This window comes from Pseudopodoces humilis, chromosome 3 (genome assembly GCF_049639895.1).
Source record: "Pseudopodoces humilis isolate 2021_Gansu_Grassland_sample_001 chromosome 3, ASM4963989v1, whole genome shotgun sequence".
In the NCBI taxonomy this organism is placed as follows: domain Eukaryota; kingdom Metazoa; phylum Chordata; class Aves; order Passeriformes; family Paridae; genus Pseudopodoces; species Pseudopodoces humilis.
This window is the reverse complement of record NC_142202.1, coordinates 112057601-112079095: the sequence shown is the minus strand read 5'-3', so window position 1 is coordinate 112079095 and position 21495 is coordinate 112057601. Positions and strand designations below refer to the sequence as shown.

Here is a 21495-nt window from a genome sequence, read left to right as displayed (position 1 = left end):
GACTTTCAGAATTTCAGAACCAAAGGTTTGCTATTGCTAATTTAAATGTAATAAAAAATGAAAATAAAAATAATTTAAAAAATAAAATTAAACATTACAGCAGATTAAAAATATATTGTTCACTCTCCTATGGCAAGGGTGGTGTCCATGTGGACTCAGGAGCTTTGCTCTTTCTGTGGATTTTCCCTTTGGACAACACAGAGTTTTCTAAGACAATAAAAGCACAGTGGGAGGAAGCTGCTGTGTGCTCAGGAGACTGAAGTTCTGCTGAAAAGTGGGAGATCACAGGCTCTATTTTCTCTCCAGCTTAGCAAGAGTTTTCCCATGATATCATGGTAAAATGGGGAATTAAGCTCCACACTTAGAACAGCCACATCCTGCTTACAGACACTGCCAGAGCCTAGAAATTTTCCTTTTAAAGCAGGGAACCAGCTAAATTTCAGCTAATTATCTGCTAATGCTTTCAAATATCAAAGTGTAACTGGGAACAGGAGAGGAGATTTCACCAGGACCTAAAACACCCGGCAGAATTTCACTCTCTCACAGAGAGGCAACAGCACAAGTGCAACAGGTTTTTTAAGCAGATGATGCTTTGGCCACCCCTGGCAGGTGAATACAAAAATTCCATCCTCACATCCTGGGATGTGCTCACCTGTTTTATCCTTGCAGCACTGGCATCCAGACTGGCTGACTGAACCATAATTCGTGGGACAGCCTGGGGGAATGGAAATGAAGAGAATTGTTCAATGAAAGGATTAAGTATTGGCAAACTTTGGTAAATGTTAAAGCTTGTATTTGAAATTTTGGGATCCTGAGCAAACCTTTGTCACAAAAGGATGGAAAACTACACCGGGTTTTCAGTACCTAAAATGGAGTTTGTCAAAAAATAAAAAAAAAGGAGGGAGAGAGGCTTTTTACATAGGCAGAGGGAATAGTTTTAATCTAAAAAAGATTTAGGTTAGATATTAGGATAGAATTCTTCTATTGAGGGTGCTGAGTCCCTGGCACAGGGTGCCCAGAGAAGCTGTGGCTGGCCCTGAATCCCTGGAAGTGTTCAAAAATCACCTGGATGTGGCACTTGAGGACCTGGATTAGTCATGACCACAGGGGTGGTGCTGGACTTGATGCTCCTCAAGGCCTTTTCCAACCTTAAGGATCTATGGTTTGATCTCCAGAACTCCTTCTCCTTTTCCAGTCTCTAAATTCAGTCTGGATCTGAGCAGTGTTGGCTTTAACTCAGAAAGCAAGGCAGAATCCAGGTCTGTGCATCCCTTTTTCCCGGAGGACATTCCCACTGCCTGCTGCATGGGGCTGGATCGGCAGGAACTGACAATAAACAGCCCTCACTTGCTCCATATTCAGGTTTTTATGTTGCAGATTTGAAATAATCCCTCTCCTGAGACCAGAGCAGCACACTGTGACACCTGATATAAATCTGAGGCTATGCTGTCGGCTTGGGCTGTCACACCGGAGGGGAAGGAACCACCAGATCAGTGGAGAACCTCGGGAAAGGGAAGCAAGGGAAAATGAAGAGAAGGAGAGAGGAGAAAAAGGTAGAAAAATCTCTTTAGCACTGTTAAATAATGAACTGCAAGGGCAGGTTTAGACTTCGAGGGGAAGAGCTCCTTAAGGGAGACACATTACACAATCTGGGAGCTGCTTTTGTTCTTTTTATATATGTTTTTTTTTATTCTTTTATTCTCCAAGGGACTTGAGGATTCCTTCTGTACAAACACACAGGCAGTGCTCAGCTCCCAGACAAGTGATTCCCAGAACTCAATAATCTGTTTAAAGCACTGAAACCTTCCAGCTGAGGAGTGAGGAACCTTCTCTTGCATCCCTTCTAAGCCCAGTAAAGCAGAAATATGACTAATCTTACCCTCAAGAGGAATAAACATGGGAGAGAAGAACAGCTTTTATTTATACAGAGATTTCCAGGCATTAAAAAACCAAGATGGTTCGACGTAGAAAATAAAAAGACAAAAATTGGACAAAACCCCAGCAGGGTCACCACGGACCCAAGTAAATTTTTTGAAGACGTTAAAGCTCCAGTTCAATAAAAGGAAGCAGGAGATGAGGGGTTTTTGCTTTCTCCTAAACCTGCTAAATGAAAATTCACTGCTGGAATGGGGTTCAGAGCAAACTGGCTCTGTTTTGGGTGCACAAGTTTGTGCATTTTGAGATGCTCACCTGGTCGGGAATCGGTCAGGAAGCAGATGGATTAGAATAAACCAATGAAGAAACCCTGCAAAGTTTAGGTTTTATAAAATTTGTCCAGCCTTATTATCGAGAAATAAGCATGCAAAATTGGAATAAGGAAAAGTATTTAAAGCTACTTTTCTCCCTTTAAAACAAATAAACAGAGTAAAGCGTTTGGGTTTTTTTATCTCTCCGAAACCTCCAGTCTTACTGCCTGCAAATGCACAAAAATCTAAAAATCCAGTTGGTATCACACAGCAAAAGAAAGAAAACCATTAGGCTTTAATCACTCCTCATCAAGTTCTCCTCCTGAAAGGATGACAGATCTCCAAACCACAGTAACTTTGCCAAGCACAGTTTAGAAAAACAGGGAGGGAAAAGCAATTCTGAGAGGAGGCACTTGCCCAGTTTTGGTGCTGACAAGAAGCAGCTGGGCAGGAACACCCTCACTGGGGCACCACACCAGATCTGGGGGACAAAATGCAGTCAAATTCCTTGGGGAGGGGGGAAACACACTGAAAACAAACTGTTGGGACTATCTGGGGTGACACTGCTGGATGAAAAATATTTCTGGATCCAGAGCCAAATTCTATCATTAAATGTTTGTAGATAGTGACTGCTAAACTTGATGTATCTATTTATCCACTGGCAAAACACGACCCTTTTACACTGATGATTTCTGGCAGAATTTCTTCAACCAAGCTGACAAAACACAGAGTGAGGGAGAACATGAAAGCTTTTCACTTTAAAGCATCTTTGATTATCTTCTCCTAAGAGCTGCTGCTCTGTGCAGGGAGATGATGAGGATTTCTGAAGCTGGATGTGCCCCAGGTGTGTGCACTCCCACCCCAGAAATCCCCCCAGTGCTGGGCTGATCCCCCAGTGTGGGCAGCAGGGGAGGGGGGGATTCTGCCCTGCTCAGGTGAGACCCCACCTGCAGAGCTGCCTCCAGCCCTGGGATCCAACAGCAGAAGGACGTGGAGCTGCTGGAATGAATCCAGAGGAATCCACAGAGATGTTCCAAGGGCTGGAGCCCCTCTGCTCTGGAGCCAGGCTGGGAGAGCTGGGGGTGCTCACCTGGAGAAGAGAAGGATCCAGGGAGAGCTCAGAGCCCCTTCCAGGGCCTAAAGGGGCTCCAGGAGAGCTGGAGAGGGACTGGGGACAAGGGATGGAGGGACAGGACCCAGGGAATGGCTTCCCACTGCCAGAGGGCAGGGATGGATGGGATATTGGGAAGGAATTCCTGGCTGTGAGGGTGGGGAAGCCCTGGCACAGATGAAGCTGTGACTGTCCCTGGATCCCTGGAAGTGTCCAAGGCCAGCTCAGACATGGCTTGGAGCAGCCTGGGACAGTGGAAGGTGTCCCTGCCCATGGCAGGGGGTGGGACTGGATGATTTTTAAGGTTCTTTCCAACCCAAACCATTCCAGGATTCCACAGTGATTCTATGAATCTTTGATCTCTGCAGGTGCACATCTTGTGCTCACTCAGAGGTCACTTTACACATTCCCTGAGGTGACCAAAAGAGAGCCCAACCTGCCACGCTGGTGAGCTCGAAGAGGAAAAGCATTTGTGTGTCTCTCGCCAGCTACAGAGGCACCAACTTCATTAATCCTGAATGAACATTTTTTTCATCCCATATATTCCACACGTATATAACATCCACCTCTTCCAGGAGCTCAGCAAAACACATTTGGTATTTCTGTGTCATTAAACACTTTGTGAAATGCCTCTGGCAGCAGTGACTGATGACTTCAGTGCAAAGCCTTTGATTTCGTGTCACTTGGATGAAAATCCCTCAGTATTAACACCCAATATGCAGAAAGTTCAGTGGCATTTAAGAGAACAAATCAGGCCAAGAATTGCCCTGTGAATGGCAGGTATGGTTTAGCCAAGGTTGATTCAATCCTAAAAGGACATTATCCCAAACTTCCACTGCTCTTTTCTTTGCCTTCCCATGCCCAGACAGGAGGGGCTGAGCCTCCTCCCACTGACAGTGTTATGGTCCCATCACTGTTTAACAGCAGCTACTGGGAACTTCTGCAGCAGGACAGAGATTTAAATTCATTAAACACAGATATAAATCAGTTTGGAGCACTCAGGATAAAATACTTCCAACAAGGCGTGCATGGAAATGCAGGGAGAATTCAAAATTCCCTAGTACACAGCCTGAAAAAAAATAAAAATCCATTTTTAAAAGGTACCCCCCCTACCCCAACAATCTTCCTCTTGAAAATTAATTTTAAATTGAGGGCAAAGTCATTAATCACTCAAATATAAAATCTCCTGCCTTCCACAAGGAGATCTGAAATCCAGTGCAAGCTAATTTGTTGGGGGTTTTTGGTGTTTGCTCATTTTCTTCTCTAAATACACTCTGTATTTAAATATTAACCCAAACAACCCCCTCTTATCCCACATTCCATATGTGGAACATTTCAGCCTGTAATAAAACTTCAGAATTCCCCACTTCTAGTAAAATTTATCCAAAATTAACCACACCATTTCCTATGCAGCTAAATTACTTTGTTTCTAGGTCCTGGCAGATTAAAAGAGTAATTCATACCCATTTTTAAGTTCATTTATAAAGAAATTTGAATGGTTTGGAACATCCAAAGCCAGTTTTCCACACTCGTTCTCATCAAAAATTATTTGTATTTGAGGATGACAGGGAAAACCCAGCTCAGAAGGAAATGAAAACACCAACAACTGAGTCACAAGGAGACACACACGAGCTCTGCTGATTTTGGCATCCAAATGATTTTTAAACTCTTGGAAAAAAAAAAACAAAAACAAAAAAAAAAGCCTTCAAGATGTTAAAGAAAGTTCTCAGAGGCCACATTATTTACATTTGATTAAGGAATGTCAGTTCTAGCAATTATACTGTGCACCAGGCCCATCCATGAAACTGTTATTTTTTAATGGACTGCCAGAACAGGGGTTTTGTCTATTCAGAAAGCCTTTCATTAACTGCATTTCATTAGTTTTCAAGATTAATTTCTATGTCTGCATCAGAAGGGAAAGAAGTGACAGCTGCCCTCTCCATGTGGCTACACCACGAAGCAAAAATGAATTATCTGGAAATTCAAAGAATTTATCTTTTTTTTTTTAAATAGATCTGTGACTCAAGATCTCTCTCTCAAGCCATGTGCTACCAAAAAGACATCTGAGCATCCAAAAAAATTCTTGGATAGGAAGGTGACCAAAATCCACTCACCAAATCTGCCACAGGAATTTCCTTTTGCCACAGCAATGCCAAAAAAACCCAGAAACTGGAATTGAATATGTCTATTTTTAATGTCAGCACTCAGTGATGCCCTGAACCGTGGTTACACAGATAGTTCCTGGAGAGCCACAGGGGCACAGGGGAAAAGAACAGGAATTCTGCTTGGTGCACACTGGGAAAGCCTCAGCATGTGAAGAAAAAAGAGGAGTTTCAATTCCTACATAATATAATTTAGCACAGACAGATGAAACTCTCCTTCCCCCTCCACCTGCATATTTTACACAAGGATTTTAAACTTCTCCCCATCAGCAGTGAGGGTCAGAAGGCTCCAAATTTTGCACTCTGTGCTTCTCAGCTTTTTCAAGAACAGGCTGGGAAAATAAAAAGCAATTCCAGCCACTGAGAAAGGTTTAAATTGTTGGCTTTTTTTATTTTTTTTTTTAATTTACAGACTGCTGGCAATTAATTTAAAGGCACCAGATAAAGGAGAAAATAGGCATTTTCTAACTTTAAAGTATATAAACAGCTTCATCAGAACCCAATCTTTTAGGTACATAAACAGCTTCATCGGAAGCCGTTCTGCGAGTTACATAAAGAATCCTATTATGCCAAATTAATTCAATCTAACTAATTAGAGAGCAGGAAGTTCTTTCAATTATTTTATGTGCTGTCTGAGAAACACACTTGAATACGAGAGCAGATTTCATTAATTGCGGTTCATTATTCTCCAGATTAGTTACTAAACTTGCAGCAGAAGGTCAAAGACAGCAATTTTGTTCACTGCCACCACCTTGACTGCGATGCCTCTGCCTTTATTTTATTTTTGAAGCTCAAGCAACCGCTCTAAACAAGGGAAGATCACTTTGTAAAGGTAATTTTTGTCTGGGCTCGCTCACTTTAATGCTGATGCTGCTCTAAGCAATGGGCAGGACTGAAATAAAAAGTGTATTTGGAAGTGTATTTTTATAATGACTGTTAAAATGTTTTTACCAGCACAGGATCAGAGATTTGGTACCACACCCACTTGGAACAGTCATGGTGAACTTCAGCTCCAAACTGGGATAAAGGGTCAGTCCTGCTCCTCTGGAAGTTTGCTTTTCATGGAATAATGGAATATCCTGAGCTGGCAGGGACCCCAAGGATCATCCAGTCCAACCCCTGGCCCTGCACAGACACCCCAACAACCCCACCCTGGGCATCCCTGGGATGCTGTCCAACACTCCTGGAGCTCTGGCAGCCTTGGGAACATCACCCAGTGCTGGGGCACTGGAACAGCTCCCCAGGGAATGGTGACATTCCCAAAACAGCCAAAGCTCCAGGAATGTCTGGACAGTGCTCTCAGGGACAGGGTGGGAGTGCTGGATCAATGATCCCTGTGGATCTCTCCACCTCAGGATATTCCACAATTCCCTGGGATTGCTGACAGCAGTGAAGAAGCCCCATTTCCCTATGGATGGAGCTGCAAGGAATTTGTGAAACCTCTCAAACCAGGGAGGTGCATTTGCCATAAAGCTGATTTGTTCTACTGCAAAGCCTGAAAGTCAAGAGTAATTCTAACATCTCATTGTATTGCACAGACCCACTGGTCGTGGAAACCCTGGGCTGCTCTCCTGTGCAAGCACTGAAGCATCACATACAACTCCTTATTTTTTGAAAAACAAACCATCAATAACATTTCCCCTCCTATTAAAAATCGTTGAGATCATGACCTGGTTGACTTTCCATAGTAATCCATAATATAAACTAAAATCTCATTAAGGAGATGTCTCTGTAGTTTAAAACTTGATTTCTAGACAAATCATCCATAACTGATCTTGAACAGGAAAGGAGTGGGAACAGGTGGTTAGACTAGAGGCAGGAAATTAAGCCTAGTTTCTCCTCTCAGCTCTCACTGATTCACTGAGGCTTCAAGAAGGTGTGAAAGGCTCTCACTGCAATTGTAAGAGCACCTATTTGCATCTTTCCTTACCCAAATACCTTTAAAGAAAGTCACCACTTTCATTTTAATTCTCTACAGTTCATAGATGAGGAGGTTTGTACAATTCCAGCCTCAACACCAAGCAGAAGGCAACATAAAAATGTAAAATGAATCCCCAATCAAGCTAAAAATATTTTAAAACTGCCTCATTCTTATTTGTGCTATATGTGCCAGAAATTACTTTTAAAAATATTTAAGTGTTAGTGGATTTATTTTTGCTCTATTTAATATTTTACTGTATTTCTATTATGCCAAAACAACTTCCTGTACTCCAGGTATGTTCTTGTAAGAGCAAATTCAGTTGTTGCAAAAAAAAATATGTGGATTCATCCACAAAAAAAAAGAGTTCAGGGACTCATGTTCAGGGATTTTAGGGTTTGTTCTGAGGAAGACATTCTTTAAAATGTTTGCCTGCATGGCAGGAGGTGAGGAAAAATCTGAGTTAATAAGTGATGAGCTTCCAGAACTCCAGGCAAAGGAAGAGGGTGAGAGCAGAACCAGCATGGACAGAATTCAGATTCATCTTCACAGCAGTTTTTAAACCTTCAAAATTTACAGGGAAATATTCCTTTATAATAAGCTACAGCCTCACAAATAAAGGAGATTATATGATTTATAATGGGATTCTCTATTTCATCTGATGTTTTTTCAAAAGACAGAAGTGTTTTTTCAGTCAGCTTGCCCATGCATCAACTTCTGCTCAGAGCACAGAAGCCACATCTGGAGCAGGTGGGAGCTTTGCAGCACAACATCCAAAAGAAAAAATGGAAATCAAATGCTTGCCTGACATGTGGAATAGGTGAGAATGAACAAAAGCACCTGCCCCAGGTACACAGGAAAAGATGGTAAAAGGTGGCACGAGCTGGGGCGAGGAGTGGGAGGGGATGGGATATGAAATAAGGAATTAAAAATAGAATTACATTTTCCTCCTGGCAATACACAAACAACACTAAGTGCCCTTCATAAATTTCACCATTGTTGCTGCGAGTGGGAGGCCCATAAATCACCCTGGGAGTGGAGCTGGCACTTGTAAAAAGCCAAGTGGGCTGAGTGTGTGTCAATAAGTTCCAGCAGCTCCGCTAGCCCTGGACAGGATGGAGGGGAAATGGATCACGAGGCTTTACTGTGCCTAAAAGCATGGTTTGCTCTGCAACAACTTCCACAAAACAGCTCTCTGCCAGCAAGCCCAGCAGCACTCACCAATATTGGATTTTGTGGGTGATTTAATGCTTTACCTGCTGTGCAAAGGGAGAGCTCTGCCTGCCCTTTTTCTCATCTCTGACAGGGAACAGGGACTTCAGCAGCTTTGGCATCTGAGGCACGAAGGACTTGACAGGATTCAGGTAGGAAGCAGCCAGGCTACCAATACCTGTTGGAAAAAAATATTAATACATAAAAAGAGTTATTCTTTGGAGGAATGGGGGGAAAAGACACAAGACCCTCTATAAAAAAATCTTTAAAACTCGTTTTTAGTCTAAGATGACTTCCGTGGTCAAAGAATGAGCAACCCTCTGACTTTTTGTGACACTAAGGAGCTGCAGTGACTTCATCCCATATTTAGGAAGTTTTCTGAGCTGTAGGAGAGCCCTTATCTGGATCAGGAGAGTTTTCTGAGCTGAAGAAGAGCCCTTACCTGGATCAGGAGAGTGGTTTTGCTGCCCAGAGCCCGGCAGGGAGGTACGAGACGGACTAATGCCTCTACTGGAGTTTGTGGCACCTTGGGACACATCTTGCTGACTCTCCCATCGACCCTAGAGGGGGGAAAATAAGGTGTTTTTCTAAGTTAACACAAGAGCAGGAGCACAGCAATCCTGACACACCCTGCACAGCCCCTCTGCCAAGCTCAGTGTGCCAGAGCTGAGGAAAAACCCTTCCCCAGAAGTGCTTTTAGTTGGCAGACCCAGCCCTGCAAAGATGGGCACCCTCAGCAGAAAGGCACAGGAAAAAGTTTATTTCTAGACCTCACAGCTGCAATATTTATTTCTATATTCTTTCTATGTTTCACTCACTTGTGCTGCTGTGCTTTGGAAGCTGAGTACGTTACAACCAGGTGAAAATAATATGGTGCTGTCTGCCCAAAATTCCTGAATATTCTGTGTATCTACGCAGGAGCAGTGGAGGCAGAAAAAGGGTGAGGACAGAGCTTTAAACAAGAAATACAAGACCTAAAAAGGCTGGATGCTGGTGTCTGGAGTCAGAGAAAGGAGAACTTGATCAGATCAAGAGGAAGCAACTGTGGCACTGCAAAGCTCTCTGACAGCCTGGGAAAGAGAAAGCTGGAATATCCAAGTGGATAGCAGGAGCCACAAAACAGATTAGGACAGGTTAGGGTTTTGGCATGGGTTTTGAAACAAGATTATTTTCAGCCCTACAAGATGCAGATGAGGAAGAAACAGTGACAGAGAAAAGAGCAGCTCCTTTGCCTTCCCAAGATCCCAGGGTTCTCTGTTTGGGTTTTCCCATGGATCCCACACACCATTCTGCACACAAGGGGTGATTTCTCTTGCTTTTACAAAGGTCCATTGTGGTTTTGGAACTTTCCTCTCAAACTCACAGCCAGAAACTGGCTCAGTGACAAAGCTTCTTGTCCAACAGAGGCCACTGTTTTGCATCAGCATGCGAGTGACAAGGATCTACATGTCAAAATCCATTTTTTATTAATTCTCTCATCTTGCTAGGTAGAATCATTTATAAATTCATCTCCAATGATTACTCCAAGTGACTGGCCAGGCTGGGTCCCTGCTGGAAGTTTCATGTGGATGTAGGAAAGGGCCTGGTTTTGCTTCCCCAAGCTGAGTGTGCAGAGCTGGAAGGGAAATCAAAATTCCATGGGGTTGTCCTGAAAACGTCTGAGGGAGGCCCACATGCAAAAGCACATTGCCAAAGCAGTTCCTCCTCATTTACCTGATTTATAGGAGACCTGAAAACGATCAACACTCATTTATGAGCCTATGGGTCAAAAAAGTCCAGTCTCAAACTCTTCAAGAAGTCTCAGGGTCTTGAGGGAAAATGCTGTCCTGTTCAGGTGGCAAAATGTTTTCAGGATGAGTTTGCAAAGCCTCACCTTTCCAAAGGTGCAGCCAAACTGACAAAAACTGAAGTCTAATCCCATTTTTTAAATTTTTTTTGGTAAAGAATTTTGCTATGGCTGATGCAAAATCTGGATTTTATTGTACACCTGAATTTTTAAATTTGTGTTTCAAAAGATATAACAGGAAGATAAATCCTTTCAGAGTAAAATGGTGCAGGTGTTACGAGGGATGGAAGGACCTGCTGTGTCCCAGACCGTAAGTTTCACGTATTTTTTCCTGGAGAAAAGGGGGAAAATGTACTTTTCCAAGAAGCACCCCACTGTTGGATGCAAGGAATTAATCTGACCTTGAACATAAAAACGACAGGCAGCCGAACTAATCTTAACTGGAACTTGAAGTCATGAATGTTTCACAAATAATAAATAAGCCAGGATAGGAGGAATAGATTTCTCCAATGGGTTGAAGGTCACGGTGAGCAGCCCAGGGCAAGAATCATTTCCATTTGGATCTATAAGTCAGTCCCAGGGAAGCTCTCCTGCTTTGAATAGCAAATAACCTCACTTGGGCAGAGCAGGACCTGTCCTCAGCCCTCCTGCTCCAGGTACAGACAGTGCTGCAGCTGGGAAGACAAATTTGGGATAACTGATGGATGTCTGAGTCACTGAGGCATCCTGAAAGTCAAGCTGATGGAGGCCAGGCTGGGAGCAGCAGGGGTTTGTTTAGTCTGCTATTTTTGAGGATTTTGGTGTTTAAGCCCTTCTTGAAAGCTTCCTGCTCTGCCCATGCCTTAAGCCTCCAATTCCAGCATTATCTTTGACCTGCAACTCATTTATGTCTTACACACATCCAGGAGTCATGTCTGAGGCTGAAAAATTCCACCAGATGCTTCCATGAAACCATCTTTCCTACTCCTCATCCCCAAACTTTTTTTTTTCAGTTTTTTTTTTTTGGCTTTTGTGTTTCTATTAGTGCGGATTTCTCTCAGGTGGCCCTATCATGTGCACAGATTAATAAAAAATAGAAGACTCAAACCAAACAGCACAAGACTCAAAATAATCTTTAAATATTGGTTTTGCTGCCTCCTGGCCTAGTCTGCCATCAGCCTGGTAGATGTTGGCACTGGATTAGGAAAAATTGCTGTGGAAGAGTGAAAAGCCTCTGAAAGGTCCATTTCTGGAGAATATAAATCTTGATTTGTGATCCTTTTGGATCTTGAGATAGTGATCCACCTAAAGACAAATGGATGAAGGTGACACATCTTGAGCCAAGCCCAAGTGCTTCTGGAGACCACAGGAAAAGCAGAAACAGAACGAATATTACAAATACTCAAGAGTATTGCAGCTTACTAGAACAGGGACTCAGTGCAGGTAAAGAGCAACTAAAAAAAATTTCTGAGTCATGATCTGTTGAGTCAGAAGTGCCCTTCACTGACTGTTCCAAGAGACAAATGAGTTCAGGCCAATATCTTGACTTTCCCTGTTTGGGGAATGCTGAAAAAATGGAGTAGGGAAGAACCAGCAGAACATTTTCAGAATATTCATCCCTCACAGAAACAATGGCAGCATCTGGTATCTGTTTCAGCAGGAAAAGGCTTTTTCCTTAGGATCTTTCAGAAATTTTGTTTCAGCCTCGAAACTCTGGATGACTGTATTTTCTAAATAATTTTTAGTGTTTTGCCAGGCTAAATAAAGGGAAGAACAGGAACGAGAAAAGGATTTGTGTGGCTGTTGACTTAAGGCATGTCGGGTTTTTGAATCACACTTGGTTTAGAGAGAGTGAAGAGATCAGTTTTAGCCTGAAGGTCAGATTTGTGACCCTCAACTCTGAGATGACAACAAACCATCCAAATTAGGTTAATCAGGGCAATGGGTGGAGAAACATTTGGAAAAGAAAATTCTGGGGACAACTGGAAGTGTCAGCTACTGTGCAGAGGGAAAAGGTAATTCATGAATGATTTTACTAAGCTGGATCGAAAGATAACCCACATCAATCTCACTAAAATAAAAATAAAAAGAACTGTAAGTTAACTGTATGAACTTAATGAAGTTCCCAAGTTTCCCACCTGGATGTCATCCACTACTCTCCTGTGTTGCTTTGTGCATTCACCAACTGCAGCACTACAAGTTTTAAGTCTATTCTTTTATTCTTATTATTTAAGTGCTGTGAATCTTTTCTCTCTCAAGAAGGGTGGTGAGAGAAAGAGAGGAAGCTTATAAATCATTTGCCCAGAGGAGCCATCGTTTCATGAATATATTTGCTCTCTGCCAAGTGACCAAACGGAGGTCAAGTGATTTAATTTAACAAATCAAAGTAGCCACCAGAAGAATGCAGGTCCCTTGATGTGTTTTAATGCAGAGCTGTTTATAATGCAGAGCTTTACTTTCATAATGCTTTCTCCTTCTCCTCCTCTGCCTTCCCTTCCTTCACACATCCTCCATGAAAAACCCCAGGGAATTTACTTCATGCACAAAACCTTTAGGGCAGGTAGGGATGATCACTACCTAAGTTATCCGGAGGCTTTACCTGACAAATCTTTCCTTGAAGTTGACAGACCATTAAAATGCAGCCACTGGGTAAGAGAAATGAATAGTTCTTGTGTTTTATTATTTCAGCAGTTCAGAAAAGGCTTAGGAAAAGGTGACCATGGAGCACTGGAATACAAGCAAACAGCTGGGACACACAGCTGGGACAAAAGGCACTTGTTCTCATGAACAGCAGGATTATTCAACGTCAATCTACACGGTATCAATTTGATGAAAAAAACTCTGGTTCCTAGAAAAATCTGAAGGGTGTCTTACTTGGATTTTGAGCTACAAATACCAGGTCTTTGGGAAAGGAAAGACAACTATCCAGGACTAAATGGTTCTTGTCAGACGTGTTTTATGAGAAACTTGTGATATTTTTCATCAATATGTGATTTAGCCTGATCTGGAAAACACCTCAGAGGTGCCTTCCATTCATTGTGTCTCTGATTCATCCAGTTTAGTCAACTCAGTTTTTAAATTCAGCATCCAACTGAACTGAATTAAATTAAATTTCCAACAAATGCCCCCTTGAACATGAAAATTCACCTCCTGTATCAAGACTAAGACACTCAATACCCCTGCACCACCCGATGTGCAAGGAGAAATCAAACTCATCTCGCTCTCCCCTTACCACATCTGCAGTGATAACAGGAGTAAAAATTGCCTTTTTCTCATGTAAGCAAGCAGACAGAACCTAGAAGTGAGGCCACTTGCAGTCCTGCTGGCAATACCAAAGCCCACTAAACTCTTCCCAAGTAAATTCAGAAATCAGGAGTTCCCAGTGGTAGCTTAAATACTTCTCAGGAATGCACAGCTCAGTGTGAGAGTCATCCTGCTCCCTGGGATCTGTTGGCACACTGGGATATTCTTTAAGGTGTTTTTTCCCCAAAATGTGCCAATCCCACACCTCTGCTCCAGTCCTGGAGAGAAAGACGCCTCCAGCTCTTCAGGAAGACGTGACCCATCCATGTTTTTACTACCAAAGTCTGCAAGATGAATCCATGTCCTAATTCTTGAAATTCCTGAGCTTCCTGTTGTAGCTGCTTTGACACCATCTTTAATTCTTAGATGAACTCATATAATATTCTTGTTTTCTTGTTTAATACTCTTTTTTTTTTAACAGGCATGGTTAAATAAGCCCTGGCACTTCTGAGTGCTGGAGAATGGAGCAGCATCCACATTCCAAACTTCACCAGGACGGATGGTGCTTGACATAGAGGAATGAGACTCAGGAGCCCTTTCCACAAAACTAAAAATCCATGGTAAAGGCAGCAGGGATGCAAGGAATAACAATTAGAGAGAGAAGAATAAAGTAATGGAATATAGGTTAAGGAAAGGAATATTCTGGAATGTGCCAAGGGCTTCCAGCAATTTTCTGCACCCGGTTCAGGTGCTGCTGCTGTCCTGTGACTGCTGTTTCCTGTGATACATTAAATCACTTGTTTGGGATTGGCTTATTATGATAAAGAACACCCAATTCCTGGTCAGATGACAAAAAAAATAACAATCCATGACTGCTTTGCCACCAAATATCTTGTCAAGGGACAAAGACATCCTGCTTAACCAAAACTCTGCCTGTTGAGCTATTCTCAGGTCCTTTATCCTAAAGCGGACCGAAATGATCTCACCAGTGAGATTTTTTGTGATGTCCCTGTGCCATAGGGACATTTAAGGATTTGTTAAATATTTCACTGGGATTACGAATGCTTTTGTTCACCTTCCTACTGAAACTGGATCATTGCATGACAGAAAAGTTTGGGCTGGGAGGGTTCAAAGATCACCTAATTCCACCTCCCTGCTATGAGCAGGGACACTTGCACTAAGCCAGGCTGTGCCAAGCCCTGCCCAACGTGGCCTGGAACCAGAGATCCATTCAAAACCAGGAATTCCCAGCTGGGGAGGTCGCACCTCCACGTCCTGAGGAACAAGTGCCTTGGACTGAAGCTCACTGCAAGCAAGGGGAGCAGCTCCACCACCTCAGCTCCACATTCCTGCAGCACAGAGTCTCTGTCAGCAACTACAGCCACGGCCAAGAGCTGCAGAACCTCATGCAAACCACTGCCAATGACTCCAGTCAACCAAAGCTTGGGAAAAGGGGTCATTCCTCTGAGAGCAATAACACAAAACTAAGGAGAAGCATGTTTTCCATTGGCCCAGTTATTATTTTAAGGTAATTTGTTCATAGAAATCAAGAGTTGCTCACACTGAGCTATAAAAGCCATGAAGCCTGAGCAAGATTTGAGAGAAAGTCTCAATGTTTATCTCATCTCCAGGCTATATTCACTGGCAGATATTTAGATATTTGCTTGCTTTCATGTCTATTTTTTTTCAGCTGAGAGGGGGTTATTTCTGAAATTACTTCACCCTGTCCAAAAATCTGTGAGAAATGGCACTAAACAGCTCCAGCTCTGTAAGAACCCATCAGAGGCACCCAAGGAGAAAAGTTCTCTGCTTTGTACCAGTTCACGCTGCATTAATGACAGGATTTCAATGGAAAAACTCGTTTGCTCTGTGCTATGCAAATGAGGCACCACCAGCAGCATCTTCAAAGCAGGAAATAAAAGCGTGTGAGTGAGCAAAATCAACTTTATAGTGAGATAAAATTATTATCCCACTCATTAGGTGGACCTAATGCATTACCTCTGCTGGGACCTTTGGACTCTGAAACATGCAATGAGAGAAATCATTGAGGGGAAAGGGAGGAGAAAAACAGAAATCATTAAGAATCCTGATCTTTAATTTTTGCTTTAAAAACCTTACAATATCGAAACACCCCACAGTTCTCTCCAAGCAGAAGTTGCTACAAACACTTTATCACCTGCACATATTTTAGCATTCTGTCCATGGAGCAGATGTAGCAGATTTAGCAACCAATGCTGGAGCACTACATCAAAATTCTATTATTCTGTGCAACTGCATTATGCATTAAAATGCCTTGTCACCACCAGATTCTCCCCCTCAAAATGACTCCACGCTTGCTGGGCAGAATATCTATCAGGAAGAGATCCTTCAGTTGATCTAGGATTCGGAAAATAAGCTTAAATTTAATTTTTCACCTTGTAAAGAAATGCTTCGGGTCTGTACTGGTGTTTTTAAGGAGTGAAATGGGCTGAATTATCACCCACCACAAGTTTAGGACCACTGGGAGGTCAGGGACTTTCTTCACAGCCTTTATTCTGTCCAGAGGTGGACCTGAGCTGACAGATGGACCCAGACCTCTTCCTTTCTCCCAGAATTTTTCCCTCCACCCAGGTGGAAAGCTCTGGAAGAGCTCTAAAGCTGGACAATGCTCCTGAGCACCCCACAGGAGCTGGGACAAGACCTGGCAAGTTCCTCAGGGAGGTGCAGAGCAGCACATCCAAACCTATTTCTGTCCCGAGGATCCATGAGCACATGGGGGTGGCCCATTTTTCACAGATATTTCCCATTTATGTTCCTAATCACTGATAGAGGAGAGTAATTTCCTTTTTTCTTCCCAGTTTTCCCAGGAGATCTGCAGATACTCACCCTGTTACTGCTCAGGTTGTAAGGAGGGGCTAAATCCTGGCGGCTTGCAGAAAGCTGGAAGAGTTAAGCAGAATTATTTCTTAACAGGAACTTAAAAAAGTCATAACTATGCCTCTTGACTAGTAATGCTGAAAAGAAACAGTCTTGTGGTTAAAGCAGAATCAAAATCCAATAAATTAAAGGTGAAAAATTATTTCTTGATCTAAAGGAGCCCAAATTTGACACTTGTTTGATTACCAGCTCTATCCAATGATTTCTTTCCAAATTTTGGGCAGCAGGACTCTCATTTTTCTTATGCACAACACTGCTACAAAGCTTAAGTTCAGCATATACTTGTTTTCAAATCTTCTAAAGAAGAACAGAAAAAAACACCCCAAAAACCAAACCCTTCAACTTGGAAAGGAAATAAAAAATCTTCAGTGTTCAGGAAAAAAAAATAATAAAATAGCACAGAGGGGTCAAAAAGAAGGAAATTCACTGCTCTGCTCCATGACTCCAGGACCTGAGAATGAAGAGTGGAGCTGCTGGAGATGCCAGCAGGGAAAACTCACCCGATTCACGTTGGGGGAGCTCAGGCTCCTGCGGTAGAGTTTTCCTTTTCCCATCAGCTGCTCCTTTACAGCAACCTCCTGGCAGTCAGAGAGAGCAAAACAAAGAAAATAAGTGTATTTGGCAAGGATTAAAGCTCTGATCATCCCAGGATAGCTTTGTCTATATGAGTAAAATGTTTCTAAGCTGCCTTGTGGCACAGGCTGCTGTCTGTAAAGTTTACACGGCCAAAATTATGAATGGATAAATTTTAACATCTGGTATTTTACTGATTGGCACGTGTAGGATTTTGCAGCTAGTCTTGATTCTAGGGGATGACAGAGATGCAAAGACTAAGACTCTCTTTCCTAGCTGAGCTCCTATTTTAATCCTTTAAACTAATTACAAATGACAGGGAACTTGCTTTCAATATTTAAAGTACATCACACTTCCCCGTGAATTTATAGTGGGGAGGCACAAGCTCCAGCTTGTTTTGCATAACTTTTCTCTTTGTGCTTGCATAATTTATATCCAGGAGAACAATTTTCAATAAATGTTTTTCTCTCCTGTATTTTTCCTGGTAAACAGATCAAGTTATAGTACTTAAAATTAACCCAATCAATGTCTTTTTTTATTGGCAGGATGGCTTTGGTGAATTCCAAGTAGAATGTGGGAAAAAATGAGAAAAATCCCACTGGCAACTGCAGAAACCATTGCTAAATCTTCAGAAAGCAAAAGCTAAGGCCACACAACTCCTTTTCTTGAACCAGAATTAGCAATGAACAGCCTTAAAACAAGACCAAGCACCCCAGAACTGCACCCTGAGCAGAGAACTCCCAAATCCATCCACACTGGACCTGAGCGAGGACACCTCAGCTTCCCTGGATCTTTGCCACAGGCCCACTTTGGGAGGCTGAGGGGTGCACTGGGGTGGTTTTTGGCGTTGTTTGGTAGCTTTTGTGCACTCAGGAGGACGTGTGGATTGCACACACTGCTCTCAGGGCACAGCCCTGCAGCCAGACCTGGCGCAGCCGGTCCAGGGTGAGGATGTTCTCCACGGCCAGGACGCTCCGCAGGTATTTCTCAATGTAGGCTTCAGAGTCAGCTGAAGCTGCATCTTCCACGTTTGCTGCCATCCTGGCCAGTGCCTCCCGCTCCTCAGCCCCTTGAGCATCCTGGGGAGGCAAAAAGAGAGGGCAGCATTTTAAAATAAACCCAAAATCTCCCACATCACCCCCGGAGAAAATGCATTTTTAAACCACACAGCACCAGTTCAGCACTCTTTGTCCTCAAGCTCAGGGGCAGATGAGAATCATGGAATAGGGTTAGAAGAGACCTTAAAACTCATCCCATTCCACCCCCTGCCATGGGCAGGAACGCTTTCCACCATCCCAGGCTGCTCCCTGTGCAACCTAGCCTTGGACACTTCCAGGGATGGGGAGTCCAGAACCTCTCTGAGCAATCACTGCCTCACCACCCTTAAAGAAAAGGATTTCTTCCTAATATCTATTCAAAATTTCTTCCTAATACCCAACCTAAGATTCTGATTCAAATAAACACCTCGTGCCATGCAACCTGCACAGGTGCTCCTGCCACTGTGGCAGACATCTCGAGCTGTACGTGCTTATTATTTTGAGGCTTTTTGGGTTCTTTCTGAGAGTCTCACAGCGAGACATTGCCATTAATTAGCAAAAGGGCTGCATTCAGATATTTCATAATTAAAAAGTGCTCGAGCACATTTGGGGCGTTATCTAACCTGAGAGGAAAACAAAATTTCAAGTGAGCTGCAAGAAGAAAAAAAACTGAACATTGCTTGAGAAGCATCACAACACAGGGCGCAAAATGCAGCAGAACATGAAAGAGCCAGGCAGCAATCAGAGTTGTGGCTCTTCATGTGTTAATGTTTCCACAAGTGCTCTGATAGAGCATCTCTTTGGAAAGAATGGATTAGCATCTAACTGGGAATATGCTCAGGAATCAAGAGTTGCATAAAGACATTACTGAGAAAAAGCCACTTTGTTATTTTTTTTTTCCCCCCAGATTCTCATGCTCCCCGCAGCAGGCACTTCACCTGCCCATTTTTCTTCATCTTTTTCCCCTCTCCCTCTCTCTTCAAACTGCTTCTTCAAGGACCTGAGCAAATAGATGCTCCCTCAACAAAACACACAGTGACACTGATAAGACAGAGGTTGCTGCTAAGTCACAGCGTGTAAAGAAAAAGGCTCCATCTTTTACAAACCACAGTTTATGCTGGCAGCAGCATGAGCCAGCACGCTCAAAATGATGGGGGAAAAGCACCAAATTAGAGGCTCTTGGCCAATTGGAGACACTCTGGTTTCTTATTCACCTCTGGAATGTTTGAGACTATCTCAAAAGTGACGCCACAGCCAGGGATGGAACTTCGGGGGGACATCCTTCGGAGGAAACTCTGTGCAAAACCCTGTGGGGAGGAAACAGGAGGAAAACGTGGAATAACAGATTCCAGCTGAAATAAACACAAGGAAAACGTGGATTAACAGATTCCAGCTGAAATAAATACAGTTCACAATGGAAGAAGCCCAAACTCCAAAGTCTAACCAAGAAATATGTAAGAGTCAAAGACTTCAACTTGGAAAAAATAATTTGCTTGCTTATTGTGGATTCACAAGAAGGATTCACTTCCTTGCAAGGTGACTGTTTCACCAAGCATCAGCTGCTTTTAGAGGTGTTTTTTTTTCCCCTGACAGAGCCCTAGGTAACTTGTCTTGAATATTGACAAGTACAGACATTAAATTCTTGACCAAAGAGATCGTTATGAAGAATGATTTAAGGGGCATGGTCATTGTTTATGCTGACTTGGCGCCTTGCAGGGTTAAGAACCGGACTGTTGAATTAATGCAGAGATGAGTCATTCAAAGATGCTGCTGAGACAAACTCCCAGGAAAGGTTATTGATGGGGGAGGAGGGTTTAGAAAAACAGGAAGAAAGCCAAAGATTCCGTGTCGAATGAAAGTAAAAAATGGCATTGACTAAATCTGTAGAAAACAGAATTGATGAAAACTTCACCTGATTGTGATTATTGGCACGCTCAATTGATCTGGTCAATACAGTCTCCCATTCCACATCACAAAAAATTCACTGCTCCTCCCTCGCTGAGAAAAAGCTTCTGCCTGATGGAAGCACCAAGAACTGGGGTTCTACTTCCAGCACTGGGAGCTGCCTACAGAGTTTCTGAGTGTGACCACACCTCTTGTCTTTGCTCTTGCCTCGGATTTTAACTACAGATGTGCAACCAGAATAACAATCCAGGCTTTCTGCTTTGTCATTATCACTGCCAGGGGAGGCTGGATTCTCAGACAGTGCTGAACAAGCTCCTGCCTCCCCCATTGTTCTCAGGATTTATGTTATTTTCAGGGCATGATGCTGCAAATGGAATGACAACTTCACTGCCTGCCATTTATCAAACACCCTGTTCTCACCTGCACATTATTGCAAGAGCACCAGCTGGAAAACATAAAGGACCAAGAGTGATTAACTGTGGTGAATTAACACAAGGGATCTCTCCTCCAGCTCTTCCTAGTTGATTTCTAAATACCAGGAGGTGTAAATACAAATGGTCAGCAGCAATGTGTGAACTCAACACAGGACCAGGGAAATATGTATTTATGCAAAATACAAACTCCAAGTTCACGAGAAATTAACTCTTCTTCTTTTTCCAGTGAGAAAGCACTTAGGGGCTAAGAGAAAAATTATTCATATTTAGATGCCTTAAAAAACAAGCTGTATCACCATCCACAATACAAGGGATACCAGGAAAACGACTTGGCAGCTCAAAGCCGCGCTGGACGCCGTTGATCCGGCGCTTCCGCCCAGGCTGAGATGGGGGCAGAGACGAGGGAATCCAAGTTCTGGGAAATAGGAAGGGCTGCAGGATCTGTACCTGTCTGCCATAGACATTGACACAGATGCGCTTGCGCAGCACCAGCTGCATCTCTGCAGGGTGGCTGAGCTGGACAGTGGCTCTGACAATCAGGTAAACCCTCTCCTCTGCCGCCGTCCCCTTGCTGAGCTGGATGCAGTCGTGGACCGTGGAGTCCCACGAGGCTTCTGCTTTCACCTGCAAAAGGGGGGGAAAAAAAAATAAAAATTTATCCTCTAATAAGCATAATTAGGTGTATAATTAACTGTAATTAATTAAGCATAATTAGCAAAAATACATAATACATAAATTTTGAGAGTCGGTTTCTCCGTTTCGCTCCCTGTGAAGAAAAAAATCCCCGCACTTTAGAAGAGGCCATTTAAAAAATCAAGATCAGTTTGCCAAATGAAGACGTTGGGATTAAAAATGCCAACTTGCTCAAACTCTGGAACATTTCCTCTTGAAAAAAGATCTTTGAATACCCAGGATCATTGCAAATAAATTATAAAATATGCAGAAGTGCAGGGCCATTTGGCCTAATTTATTAAGATAAACCAGGGAGCAACAGAGATTGCAGTGGAAATCTTCCATCACACCACAAAAATTC

General features: G+C 42.9%; 1 protein-coding gene across 5 annotated transcripts in view; it reads right to left on the bottom strand.

Moving 5' to 3' along the window:
• KIF13B (kinesin family member 13B) overlaps positions 1–21495 on the bottom strand; it is a 120125-nt gene that overhangs the window by 8643 nt on the left and 89987 nt on the right. For 3 of the 5 annotated variants that reach the window (XM_088053906.1, XM_014257636.2, XM_088053904.1), the window contains exons 31-39: positions 20910–21086; positions 19338–19430; positions 18013–18165; positions 17014–17091; positions 16463–16516; positions 15596–15616; positions 9032–9149; positions 8634–8767; positions 653–715 (exon numbers count right to left, since the gene is read on the bottom strand). In XM_088053906.1, coding sequence (XP_087910032.1) covers positions 653–715; positions 8634–8767; positions 9032–9149; positions 15596–15616; positions 16463–16516; positions 17014–17091; positions 18013–18165; positions 19338–19430; positions 20910–21086 — 891 coding nt within the window. The remainder of the gene's footprint in view (positions 1–652; positions 716–8633; positions 8768–9031; positions 9150–15595; positions 15617–16462; positions 16517–17013; positions 17092–18012; positions 18166–19337; positions 19431–20909; positions 21087–21495) is intronic. The other 2 variants (XM_088053907.1, XM_088053905.1) reach the window with 2 other exon arrangements.